The sequence below is a fragment of the Pimephales promelas genome, chromosome 1, assembly GCF_988280905.1.
Source record: "Pimephales promelas chromosome 1, fPimPro1.hap1.1, whole genome shotgun sequence".
NCBI classification, from domain to species: domain Eukaryota; kingdom Metazoa; phylum Chordata; class Actinopteri; order Cypriniformes; family Leuciscidae; genus Pimephales; species Pimephales promelas.
This window is the reverse complement of record NC_142769.1, coordinates 40,291,278-40,304,734: the sequence shown is the minus strand read 5'-3', so window position 1 is coordinate 40,304,734 and position 13,457 is coordinate 40,291,278. Positions and strand designations below refer to the sequence as shown.

The following is a 13,457-nucleotide window of genomic DNA, read 5'->3' as shown; positions in this document are numbered from 1 at the left end:
ATAATCCCCATAGTGCATTGCACTGCTCTGCTCCGCAGGCCACTCCCACTACTCTGCCCATCAATGTAGACTAGAGTTGAGCTCCACTCTATGCTACCGCCTGAAAATCATTTCGCACAATGAAATCAGATAATGCGCACTAATATAATATGATGACATAAGAGCGCCAAGGCGGCACCCGCGCTATCAGCCAATGGATCGCCATCAGCCAATGGATCGCCACACTTACTCTGACCCGTAATTTTAAACGTGAAATGCAGCCAAACCTTGGAGCATTTTGTCTAATCAGAGCCCGTCTAACGGAGAGCCTTGGCACTTCCTATTAGCCCCATTGTGTATCATCCTGGTTGCAGTTCCATTAGAATTCCACTGGAGGTGATCGCGGGCGAGAGCAGAATGAATGGGAGTCTATGGGGCTAAACGGCTAAATGTGCCTCTTTCACCTGCTTGTCTTTAAATCAACATAGATTTTATTGTTGATTCCGCAAGTTCAATATAGATTATAGGCCAAAAGTCGAATGAACGAGTGCTTATGTCCTTTTGATTTCTTACAGGTTAGGCCGTTGTTGGCCGGAACACGCAGCCAGTCCAGAACCCGGAAGTAACCAGCCAGTGCCAATTCTCTTCAATTAGACATTCTCTGGTTTAAGGCATCTTCATTAATCCCCTCACTATCAGATATCCCGGGAGTCTCCCACATATTGATAATGGCTCGATGTTAAAATCTCCCGGAATCTAGAGCAAGTGAGCAAGAGCGTGCACGTGAGACAAATCAGACTGTGCTCCAAACCGTATAGTGTGCGCACAAGGGAGAGAGCGAGAGAGTTTGCGTGTGTGCGTCTCATGACACAGAGACTCAAATTTTCGTTCTTATTCGGTCTGGTTATTACCGTTTACGTCGGAACCAGTTCCCAATTGGCACCGCGTTTCGGTACCCAACCTTATCCATAATGCGTCCGTCTGCGTATTCAGTACCTTTGTCTATATTTTCAAAAAGTTTCTTCTGGTGATATCAAACGCACTGGCACTGATCTGTGATAGGTCTGTTAGCGCATTAGGTCCAACCCCCTATGGGTGGGTTTGAAAGGGTGGGAACTAGTGCTTGTAGTCTTTACAGAACCCCCCCCTACACTTCCCCCTACAATGACGTAAAATGACGGTTTTTGCGGCATTGTAGAAGGAAGTGAAAAGGGGAAATAGCATATTTCTCTCGTCTCAGGGGAAATAGAGTATTGTATGACTGGATTTCAAACAATGGAAATCTTAATGCACATGGGTGGAGTGTCCCTTTAAATAACTATTTTTGGTTCCCCATAGAACCTTTAATAGAACAAAGAACAAATTTTTTCTTTGTGTGAAACACTTTTTAATAATCTGAAGAATTTTTTCCCCACTATAAATAACATTTTGTGCCGTGGAAAGGTTCTGTGGACGTTTAAGATTCTTCACAGAACTAAAGATGCCAAAAAAGAACCTTTATTGGTGGTGAATTGGGGTTGCTGGAGAAGTAATATGGCATTTCAAGCAATAATTAATTGATTTAAAACATGATAATTGATTTTAACATTGATGCATAAGAGGTAAGAGTTGACTGAACTACATTCATCAAAAGCTGCTGATTTTTTGTTTCACTTCAAATATTTGAACGTTTTGTTACAAATGTAATAAAATCTCTCTCTCTCTCTGTCTTCACTATGAGTCTATAAGTTAAAGAATTTCTTTATCAAAAACTGACCTTTGGATTCAGTGTGCAGTATTTTCATGGAGCATGTTAATATATTACTAATGAAATTATATTTGCTAGGATGAAGAGATGTTTATGGTTCATTTGTGACCTTTATTCTTTACTTGCACAACTCGTTACGTGATTTTTAGTTCATCCTCCCTTTTTGTTCCATGGGGAATCATGACTTATGTCAGACTTTGTTATTAACAAGGTTAAATAAAAAATGTTAAAACGTATATTCATTCAAAAAATCGACTTGACTGCAACAGTCTTTATTATCATCTTCAGTTCTTCAAGTTTTCAGCAATAATCATTATTGTTGTACTTTGATGTACAACAAATACCTCAAAAGAATCAAAAGTGCACATGCTGGTGTAAAGTTTGACACAACAAATATCACACACCATTGTTAAAATTTTCTTCCACTGTGCCTATGAAGAATCATCAGTTGACTTTACACATCATCCTACAGTAACACATCTTGTCTAATTATATGCATGACAGAAATACCTCACTATATCATCTTAAGAAAAAGATTTTTCATCCAGAAGATGGATGATGTGTAATCCAGGATGCTAAAAAAAGAAAGTTGATTTATCATTGTTTATTGCAGTTGGAATAGACTCATCTCCTCCCTAATCACTTAGAACTTACGCATTTGGGTACATTGATGGCATTTGGGAACTATGTTTTAGTATGCATTTACATAACATAATTACAATTTAACATGAGAACTTGCTTTAAAATGAAATTAAATGATAACAAAAAACAAAGTAACAAAAAACAGGTTACTCTATGAAAACTTTTATTTAATTAAAAATATCATTCATAATATATAAACAAAACAATTAACAAGAATAGAAAATAAAAACAAGACGTTTCAACGATCCTTTTCCATTTTCATCTCTGATTATTGTTTGAGCACACAGAGTATTTCTGTTTGCTGCCATCTAACATATAGGTCATTTTGTCTCGTGTTTCTTTTGGTTTGTAGAGTTATGTTTTCCGAGGCAAAAAGGGGGCAAAGTCTGTCGTTGTACATATTTGTTTTTGAGTTCACACTGTAAACAACCTTTGGTTGGTTTGTTTCTGCTGTAAAAGGTTAGCAGCTGTGAGAAATGTTGTCCCAGGTCGCTTCTATCTTCCATGGACGGTTGGCCGGGAATTCATGTCGCACATACTTCAGATCTAAACCTAACCCTGTTTTGATGCTGTAATTTATGCACTCTGTGTGATCTTACGCTCTTCTGTAATATATTGCTCTTTGTGTTTTCAAAAAAGAGAGCTTATTTTTCCTTTTCTTCAATCTGTATAATAAAATCTGTTAGTGTATGAGGTGACACAAAGACAAATGGTCCAGTCAAAATATTCAGAGACAACCAGCGCAGACTGTCTGTTTGAAAATGTGATTCAATGTGATTGTGAACTCCAAGCAGAATCTCCTCTGTCTCCCTGCTTTCATTGATTCCACCCCAGACATCTGATGATGACCTATGTGTATGCTGTAATTTCACTGTCCATAACTGAAGTATGAGCGGAGCTTTCATTTGAGCCATAGGCTCTATGACGATTTAAAAAAATTTACATTTAGAGCCAAAAATTGGCGGCCATCTTGAATTTGAAGGTCAAAAATAGGTCAAATTAATTAATCTACAACATTTATGAATTTCTTGACCCAAATAATCCCAGAAACCATGTATTATACAGCACTGTGGGCAAAACCATTCAAAAGTTAATTCCAGCTTGGCCGACGGCAGCCATTTTGGATATCTGGCTCTCACAAAATGTCCCCACATTTATGTGAGGGTCAGTATGGCTAATTTTTTTTCTTTAACCTTTATAGATGACAAATTCAGTGAGAAACGAACCTTCGCTCTCCACGGTCACGGAACTGCTATAGATGACCCAACTAAATGTCTGACTTAATTATTAACAAGGGTAGATTAAAAATGTATATCATTACGATAAAAAAACCTGATTTGACTATAACAGTCTTTATATCAACTTCAGTTCTTACTAAGTTTTCTGGGATAATCATAATTGTTCTACATTGATGTACTTGCTAAACCAGTAAAAATTGAATAGCTAGATTTTTTTTTTTTTTTAAATCTTACAGATGTTTTCTGTGTTTCAAGATCAAATTGAGAGGATTTACCTTTCCAGTAAATTGAAAGCCTTTCACTACTGATTAGAAGAAAACAGTAAGACTGGATCAGTATCAATAAATAATAATATCTTAATTAACATTTTCAGTTGATTTTATATAAGTGAAGTCAGACACACTAAAATTGAATAAAATAAATAATTCCATAATTTATTAGATCAAAATGCATGTCAATTTCAAAACAAAGCACATCCATTTCTGAATAAAAAAAAGAAAGATTTGCTATTTTATTTTAGAATTGACTTGTCATTTATACTTCTCAAAAGTAATGTCAAGTGAAGTCCATGTAGGTACAGTCACATTGACACACACACCTTTTTGTTTACGGCTTTAATATAAAGGATAAATGCTAGACTAATATCTAATCTAAAGAAACCTTTGTTAAAATGTATTTGTTAACAGTGTTTGTAGTGTTAGGTCATCCATGAAATAATTTGTTTTCTGATTAAACATAACCTGTTCTTATTTATATTTTTGTTTTACTTACTTTGTATGTGTGCAAAATGTGTATCGGCTATACTGATGATACTAATGTTTTGGAAATGTAAAGCTATTTTACCATCTCAAATGAAAAAAGAGAAAGCGGCTGTCGATGAACTTTTATTTTGAAGCTGCTCTGGCTTTACACTCGGGGGATGCGACAAACCAACGTATGACAGCTTTCTGGACAACTGTGCGACCCATAGGCGAGTGCGATTGGCTCGGAGTGGCACTTGTAATTGCCTCATTTCTTAAATAACTGCATCTAATGAAGGATAGAATAACAATAAATAAACCAGTTTGCATCCGAGCGGACTATTTTTACTTTTATATGCTTCTGTGTGAAGCCAACACGACAAGCTCGTGTGCTAGCTCGCTGGCTAGCCAGCCTTTGTTCCATACTCTAACCAGTGTGGCCATAAATTCGGATTTAGCATTTGACTCTTTCATGTGGACTCCCTCTATACATATATTTTATTCAAATGAAACTCGTTGCATCCTTTGGAGTATTGCGCACCGTCTTTGTTGTGGGAGAAATTTAGCTACCTGATCTCTGTGTTAGCTTGTATGAATTGCGTCTTGGCTAGGTCGTGCATAGGTTGCCATGGAGCAGTGCGCAGCTCCGCAGCTCGAGACCGCAAGCACGCACTCTTCACCACTAGACCCAGCGGCAAAGCCTGGAGGAGATGCTGGCGAGACGGTTAAGGATGCTTACGAGTGTCGGATTTGTGGTTATAAAGCGCAAGATGTGAAATGTCTCAGTCAGCACCTGCACGCCGCTCACCCTGTTACCAGCCTTTCTGACTCGGTGAGGAACGAGCGATGTGGAGCGCTCGAGGAGGAGCAAGTGGGTGACCTGGGAAAAAGCCTCGTCAAGGATAAAGTAAGTAACGTTAACGTTTTGGTGTTAATATCAGTATTTATTGATGTGCTCGAGTTTTTGTTAGCTGTGTGGTCCACTAAGGATTCTGTAGAGTATTTGTTTAAATGTAAATAATTTATCCTATTGCCGAAAGCTTTTACGAGCCTAGAGTAAAGGGTAAAAACTATTGTTTGGGGCGGGACTAACTCTGACAAACCAATGGGAGAGTGTTGGGAGTGGGACCTATTTGAAAACAAACATAATTGCTGTCAAAAAACATATTTTTTGTAATTTACTGAGGTTGTATGCATACCGTCACTGAGGATGTATCAGAAAAGCAACCACTATAAAACAGATACAATATACACAGGCTCTGAATTGGGACACGGCCAGTATGTTAAAGTCAAAATTAAATCAAAATCGCCAATTGTTATTGTTTATGGAATATCACAGTGCGCTGTGATCTCAAGAGGAAGCATTATTGCCCAGCCCTCGCGTTAGTGCACATTTCATCAGAGAAGAGATATGGTTGCGAGAGGGAGGAAAAGTTAATATTAAAGATTATGAGGGCTTATGAATTTAAAAAAAAGAACGATGTGCATGGGTAAATAATTTATAATACACACTGCAGTATTCCATTAAAAAATGTATTATTGTCAATTTGGATTTCATGGTGACTTTAACTGCAGTGATTTCCTTTTGTGGCATTTTAACCTTATTGGAGAAATTTGTAGATTATGAATTTCTCACCTGATACATTTTGTATTCATATTTCTTGCTCTCGCTCTTTTCAGCCAGTCACCCCTGAGGGATCTGAAACTACTTCGTTTCAGACTCCCGAAGACTCAAATGAGACGACATCCTCCGTAGAGGCAAAAGAACAAGAGGAGATGGACGTCTCGCCTGCTTCTGAAGAAACGCCAGGCTCCTCCCCCGAATTACCTCAGGAGACGTCTCCCTGCTCTTCGGGAACTAAGAAGTCCTGCCAAAAGAAGCAAACGGCCTCCTCTGGCACATCAACACACAACCAGGCTAACCTAGTCTGTCTTCCATTGGTATCCGAGGGGTTAAAGCTCATCTGGGTGCGCTCGGAGCAGGTCCACGAGCTGGATGCCGTGTCAGAACTCGTGGAAGCGTTTAATGAGTTCCCATACCCCACATCACAGGAGGCGAGCGCTCTAGCTCGAAAGTGTGAATTACCGCCGGAGAGAGTTAAAGCTTGGTTCATGATGCAACGGGTACGTTACGGAATTAGCTGGGCTGATGACGACATCCAAGAAACGCGACGCAAGCTGTGGCGGATTCAGAAAAAAGCGCTCGGCGAGGAGTGTGTGGAAAACAATGACGAGGAGGATTGTTTGGGACGTGATGAAACGCAACAGGATGCCCATGTTGATCAGAGAGACCACACGCCTAAACCCAGTCGTACTGTTCCTCAACACATTGACCAAAACCGCCAGCATTTTAGCCAGAATAATGCTTCCCAATCCAATAACGGTGTGCAGCAGTTTCTCGGTTCTAATGTCGTGTACAAAAACGGTCATGGATCTGCATCCCAAGCTCCTCAAGTCAATCCCCACTTCCAAAGTGATAGTACCCACAATACTGGAGCCCAGCTGCACGATGCCTATGGACGTTCACCGTTCGTGATTATGAACGATCAACAAAACGCAATGCCATACTCTGAAGTCCCCGAGCTTTCACAGTCTCTACACTGCTTGCCAGGGAAAAAATCGAAAGCGCAGCTGATGGCCCTGCGCCGCAGTTTTGTACAGAAGTCTTGGCCCTCTGACGGCGAGGTTCAGCGGCTCCAGAAAATGACTGGACTTAATCGGCGTGAAATCCGCAAATGGTTCGCTGACAGTCGCTACCAGCTTCGCAAGAACGGCCGGGCATGGCTAGCCAAGCTCGCTGGGCGCAATCGCACAATGCAGCTGCCCAAACAGAACTCTCAGAACGAGCTGGAGAACGACGCTCTACCTGGTGCCGATTTTTATGACAACGACGAGGCTGACGAAGCAGAAACGGGATTTGAGGTTGATGTGGATGTGGCTGATGATGAGGAACCGCTCAACCAATCAAATGACACCAAGGATGAAGGAAGTGACGAAGGTGACTTTGAAGACGGCAACGCTTCCGTTCAACAGTACTCTGCAGATATCTCCCTATCTCCTTCTCCGTCTCCGTCATTCCTCCGCGGCCGGGTCGAACCAAACGTGCGACTTCGCAAGAAGACGAGGGAGCAGTTGGAAATTTTGCGGCAAAACTTCCTCCGCTGCCAGTGGCCCACAAGCGACGACTACGTGATTCTCCAGCAGAAGACAGGCCTGACAAGGACAGAGATCATCCAGTGGTACGGAGACACGCGCTACCATGTCAAACACAATCAGATGCGCTGGATGACCTCACAGGAGAGGGAACGCATCATCGCCGTCATAATGCAACAACAGAAAAAGGGTGGGAAGTATTCACGGGGAAGAGTCTCATTTGAGAACATGGGCTCTGGGTTGAATTTGGATCATTCTGCTGTAGTCAACGGAGGTGGAGGGGGCGAAGCAACAAACTGGGATGAACTTTTTAGAGGAGGAACCCCAGTTTTGCCTGAGGGTGAACTCTGACCTCGGCAGCAAAGTCAGTTTGCAATGGCATTTGTAGCTGTGCAGATAGGTGGAAACTGAATTCCACATCACTGCCAAAGATGTTACACAAATACTTTTTTTTTTTCCTCTTAACCTATCTGGATATTTCTATCCCAATTTACTGCTATGACCAGGGCCTTGTAGAACCTCTCTCACAACATTGTTATGCAATATGTATCTCCAACCTAAGCATCTTACTTGAATCAAAAGTATTTAGTATTAGAATATGTACTTTAAAGTAATCGAAACAAAACTGTGTATGGCAAGGCACTCAATTTATAGTACAATGTATTTTGTTTGGTAGCTTGTTTCATCAGAGGTCTAATAAATTTTCGTTGTGACTCAACAGAGAGAATGCATGCATGTTGCCATTTTCATGTTTAAGTTGCACTTCGTGCTTAGATATGTAGATGTTTGCTTTTACAAAGGTCAATTGTATTTAAGGTTATTAGCAGCATACCTAAAATCGTTTATCTCCACATGTGTGCTACACAGATATGTTTCTTTGATGGAAACATTGTTCTGACATAATTCTACAATTTATGTGCTTGATTATATTTAATTTTTTCCCCAAATCATATTTGTGGTCCTTATTTCTTTTCTTTTTTTCTTTTTTTTTTTGAAAACTAATTAAAATCTTGTAGTATCTTTTTGAAGTTGATTAGTCTATGCATTATCTAAGCTAATTAGAAAGACTGTCTTTTTTTTGTGCTGAAGCTTTTTGTACCAGTTTGGTTTTACTTAATAAATTGATCTTAAAAACATGTTTATTTTCTAAACATTCACCATTACAACAATTTTTGTATTTACATTTTTACATTTACTCATTTAGCTGACACTTCTATCCAAAGCGACTATACTGTAAAATGTGAATAGTTGACATTACTTAAAAAAAAAGTGAGGAAACCCGCTGCCATAAAATGATAAAGTAATAAACTTCATGCCTATTTAAGAAGTTTATTTAATCGTTTTAAGGCAACAGGTTTCCTCGTCAATTGGTCACTTTTTTCAGTGTATCAAAATGATAAGACACAATTATAATACAGTGTTCTATCATGTAAACATATTGCATAGTACATTTGAAATGAACATGTATAAAGTCAAACACACAGAATAAGTAACACTGGGTAGTCTTAGACTAAAAATAAAATATTACTCCTAAAAGGCATAAAAACCTAGGTTTTCATAAACCTGGAGCAACTTTTTCACAATGAATTGCCCATAAACCAGCAAGGTATAAATGGTAACTTTACAATTTACAATAAAGTTAATTAACATTAGTTAATGCATTAGTATCATCTAACAATGATAAACAATTTTTGTTCAGCATTTATTAATCTAATAAACTGTACTAATGTATTAGCATATTTTACTATTCAATTTAAACATTTCAAATAAATGCTGATATTTTGAAATGTCTATTCATCAAAGAATCCTGGAAAAAAATAATCATGATTTCCACAAAAATATTAACCATTAACTTTTTCCAACATAAGTTGGAACAATAATATCAAGTGTAAGCAGCGAATCAGCATATTAGAATGATTTCTGAAGGATCATGTGACACTGAAGATGCTGGAAATTCAGCTTTGCTATCACATGAATAAGTTACATTTTAAAATATATTAAAATAAAAAAGTTACATCAAATATTAATGTTTTAGTGTGTTTTGATCAAATAAATCCAGTCTTGGTAAGCGTAAGAGATTTCTATCAAAAACATTGAAAAAATATAACCAACCCCAAACTTTTGAGCCCTATAGAAAATATCATTTACCTCCTAGATTAATAAATGTTGTAAAATTGTTGTTCATTCATGTTACCTAATGCATTAATGTTAAATTGAAAATAAAAATCTAGGAAACACCTCAATGTCTCTCCCTCAGTTACATTCTTAGTGATATCGGATTCAAGTTCTAAAATATAGATTTCTCCAGTTAATTCCAATACTCGATAGGCTGGGTTTGTTGGGCTTGAAGAAGATCCGCCCCTTGGATTATTCTGCGAATTAAAGAAGCCGATGAGATCAGCAAGTGTCCAGCAGCATGGAGGAGAGATGACATGACTCTGAGCGCCTCCCTGACACACAACAAATGGGTAGAATACAATTCAGTGACTTAACTGATAAAGATTAGGCTATTTTGTGCAAATAACTAGTAAAACAAACCCTCAAAATGCTTAGAGTTTAAGAGGGGAACCCTGCTTACCTCAGGACTCTTTTTGGTCCCAAGCATTGAAAATCTGCACTGACAGAGTAGAGCCCTTTGAATGTGGCCTTCACATTCAGTGAGCCGAATACATCTTTGGGGTGCGTACGGTAAAGGTCAAAGGTGATCTGAGCGATGTCTTTTCCTGTCCTTGGCTTATTATCACCAGGTTTGTTGTTACCCCTTTGAAGTAACTAGGAGGGAGAAAATTTGTGAAAAGATAAACCACTGAATAATAAACTGATAAATGAATGAATCTTAAGAAAATGTATTCATATTTTGCTTCATGATTTGAAGTGTGATACTGATAAGTATAAATGTGATGGATATTACTAACTTTCTAATGTTGATGACGTCAGATTAGTGGCGAAACATAATTCACTTTTAAAAAAAACCTTTGCGGATAATTTACTCACCCCCATGTCATCCAAGATGTCCATATCATTCTTTCTTCAGTTGAAAAGAAATTAAGGTTTTTGATAAAAACATTCCAGGATTTTTTTCCATATAATGGACTTCAGTGGGAACCAAACGGTTCAAGGTCCAAAAGACAATTTCAGTGCAAACTGTTCAAAGGGCTTTAAACGATTCCATTCGAATTCTCTTGTTTGAACTCGTTCATCAAAATGAACGAATCTTTTCCCGAATCAACTTTCGTTTGAACCTTTCGTTCTTTGAATGAACCAAATGACACGAAAAAAAGATTTGCTCATTTTGATAAATGAGTTCAAAGACGAGAGTCACGAATGCGCATCACAGAACAGAGCAAGGTGACCATTTGAGCTTATAAACTTTGTTTTTTTGTTTTTTTAAATGAGCGATCGTTTCGGTTGATAATATTTGCTTGATATTCATCGTCTGAAATCGTTTAAAGCCCTTTGAACAGTTTGCAGTTTGCACTGAAAGTGTCTTTTGGACCGTAAACCGTTTGGTTTACATTGAAGTCCATTATATGGAAAAAAAAAAATCCTGGAATGTTTTCATCAAAAACCTTCATTTCTTTTCGACCGAAGAAAGAATGACATGGATATCTTGGATGACATGGGGGTGAGTAAATTATCAGCAAAAGTTTTTTTTAAAACCACTCCAACTAATAATTCGAGGTGAAATAAAAAATGGTTTCTGCTTGACACAAACACACATACATACAGGATGAGGTTTCCAGATCTCTCCAGGGTTCAGGGCCATAAAAACGGTGTTGTCCGGCAGGGCTATGAAGAACTCATCAGAGTCAACCTCGGTCCCATCTTCCTCACACACCAAAGTCAGTTCAGACTTTACCAAGAGAGCCTGAGCTGCCTGAGGTAAGAATGACAGTATACAAATCTCCAACAGCATGATCAAATATGTAAAAACTTTCAGTTGGACTAAAACTGTTTTTTTTTTTTTTTCATACCTTCTCTTGGAGCTCCTCTAAGGTTCCTGCAGTGATTCCTTTTTTGACCTCTCTGTTCCAGGAACACACTCTGAACGGACGCTGAGGGGGCGACCAAACCCGCCGAGACACTGACCTGGATGAAAGAGAGATTGGAAATGAGGAGGAATCAAAACATCAAAGACAGAAAGGTAAGGTCAAGAAAGTGAAAGTTGTTTTTGGAATCAGTTTAGAAAAGGAACAATTTCCCCAGAAACTACAATTCCCATTATTTCCGTTCCTACATCCTCAGTATGACTTTCTTTCTCAAAAGGATTTTGAAGTATTGTACTGGTCTACTTGGATTATTTGACACATGAATCTTCTGAAACCCTGTGATAGCTTTGTGTGAAGTTTTATTGGATCGAAACGGAAATGGACAGTGAAAATTCAGTATTGTCATCGCATGAATAAATTTCGTTTGAAAATATATTCGAATAGAAATTTGATATTTGAATATATACTGTATTTTTGGTCAAGTAAATGCAGCTTTGGTGAGTAGGCCATGAGAGACTACTTTCGAAAACATTAAAACAAATCTGTCCTAGTTCATATGACTGATGTACTTCAAGCCTTCTGAAGTCATATACGATAGCTTTGTGTGAGGAACAGAGTGAAATTTGATTTTCACTGACAATCTGGACATCCTCCTTAGCTGTTCTTGGAATTTTTAATGAGATAATTAGTGATGTTCTTATATTTAGAACTTTGTTCTTTCATTTAATCATCTCCTGTCTAAATCATTATGATCTGGTTCTCGAGTTCACCTGACTCACTGATCTGATAACAGCTCACTTGAATGGGAAGATTATAACAAAAAAATATCATTTAAGATTTAAGACTTAAGATTTCGGGATTTAAGACTTAAGATTTCGGGATTTAAGACTTAAGATTTCGGTTTATAACACAAAGCTATATCTAATGTCTTATGTAGGCTTGTTTTTTTTTTGTGTGTGTGTTTTTGTGTCCTTTCTTAACTTTGAAACCAACAAATGGACAAGAGCGACCCAAAAGCCACAGAGGTTTGGAACAACATGAGGATGTGTAAAAATAATACTTTAAATAATATTCCTTTCCTTTAATAATCAATGTCTCCTTTAAAAAAGTGGGACAAGAACAGACACATGGCGGTAATCAGACTCTCTCTTATCTAAAGAGCTGTTAACAGAATAAAACAACAGTGCTGTGAAACCCACAGTTAAAGTCCAATGTTTCAAGACTTACAGACAAACAATGATATTACTTATATTTTTCATCTATTTACTATCACCTTTGGTCAAATACTTTGGCCTATATATGTAAATGTGGCAGCTTTTTAAAGTATATACATCTAAAGGTATATTATAAATAACAGAATTTATTGTCAACAAATTTACATTAATAAACTTACCTGAACAGGGAGGACGTTGTTTCCATTATGCTCTGTGGTCGAGGTCCTCTGTCTATTCACTCAATTTTGGTTGTTTACAGTCCCTTCTGCCTCACTGTTTGAAGTAAACTGGTCATACTGAGTCACTGCAAGGGATGAATATCTTTTTGAGAATAACAGCCTACTGTGATTCGAGCCAAGTGGACTTTGTCTTTGCAGGATGATTTAGTCTGATAGAATGTGTCATTGGGCAAGGTCTCTTGACTGTGCTGTTTAGGAGCCAAGGTGTGCATGATGTAAGTTAGGGGAGACTGGGGAGTGTTGAAACACTTATTGTTGGCTGTGAGCTTGAAACTTTGTAATGATTTCCCCCCACATTTATCTGTTAGAAATTCATTAAAGGTATTTTTAAGCCAACAACTTATCCCTATACTGTAAATAAATGCTGTTGTAAATAAATTCTACCTCACAACACTAATAGAAAACATAAACATAATTTTGTATGATTTTTCTTTGCTAATGAACTTTTTAGGTATTTTATCTCATTATTAGCATATTTCAGAGTTTTAAACTCTGCTCTTTTCGTTTTTACATGAC

General features: G+C 37.9%; 2 protein-coding genes across 2 annotated transcripts; one reads left to right on the top strand and one right to left on the bottom strand.

Annotated features, from left to right (window-relative positions):
- The first annotated feature begins 4,514 nt into the window (after nucleotides 1-4,514).
- Nucleotides 4,515-8,217, top strand: homezb (homeobox and leucine zipper encoding b). The gene is made up of 2 exons (XM_039651184.2): nucleotides 4,515-5,253; nucleotides 6,027-8,217. Exons 1-2 carry the CDS (start codon nucleotides 4,975-4,977, stop codon nucleotides 7,848-7,850), a joined length of 2,103 nt encoding a protein of 700 aa, XP_039507118.2. The 5' UTR covers nucleotides 4,515-4,974; the 3' UTR covers nucleotides 7,851-8,217.
- cideb (cell death inducing DFFA like effector b) lies at nucleotides 7,940-13,025 on the bottom strand. Its single transcript, XM_039651185.2, has 5 exons — nucleotides 12,882-13,025; nucleotides 11,474-11,588; nucleotides 11,227-11,376; nucleotides 10,078-10,271; nucleotides 7,940-9,949 (listed from the first exon to the last, which is right to left on the bottom strand). The coding sequence occupies exons 1-5, from the start codon at nucleotides 12,905-12,907 to the stop codon at nucleotides 9,808-9,810; spliced, it is 627 nt and encodes a 208-aa protein (XP_039507119.2). The 5' UTR covers nucleotides 12,908-13,025; the 3' UTR covers nucleotides 7,940-9,807.
- Between the last annotated feature and the right edge of the window lie 432 nt (nucleotides 13,026-13,457).

Excerpts from the sequence above, each read along its gene's own strand:
- homezb (XM_039651184.2), top strand. The coding sequence starts at position 4,975 with ATGGAGCAGTGCGCAGCTCCGCAGCTCGAGACCGCAAGCACGCACTCT. Across the intron at positions 5,254-6,026 it reads AAAGCCTCGTCAAGGATAAA|CCAGTCACCCCTGAGGGATC; the intron begins GTAAGTAACGTT and ends CGCTCTTTTCAG.
- cideb (XM_039651185.2), bottom strand. The coding sequence starts at position 12,907 with ATGGAAACAACGTCCTCCCTGTTCAG. Across the intron at positions 11,589-12,881 it reads ACAACGTCCTCCCTGTTCAG|GTCAGTGTCTCGGCGGGTTT; the intron begins GTAAGTTTATTA and ends TCTTTCATCCAG. Across the intron at positions 10,272-11,226 it reads AGATCTGGAAACCTCATCCT|TTACTTCAAAGGGGTAACAA; the intron begins GTATGTATGTGT and ends TCTCCCTCCTAG.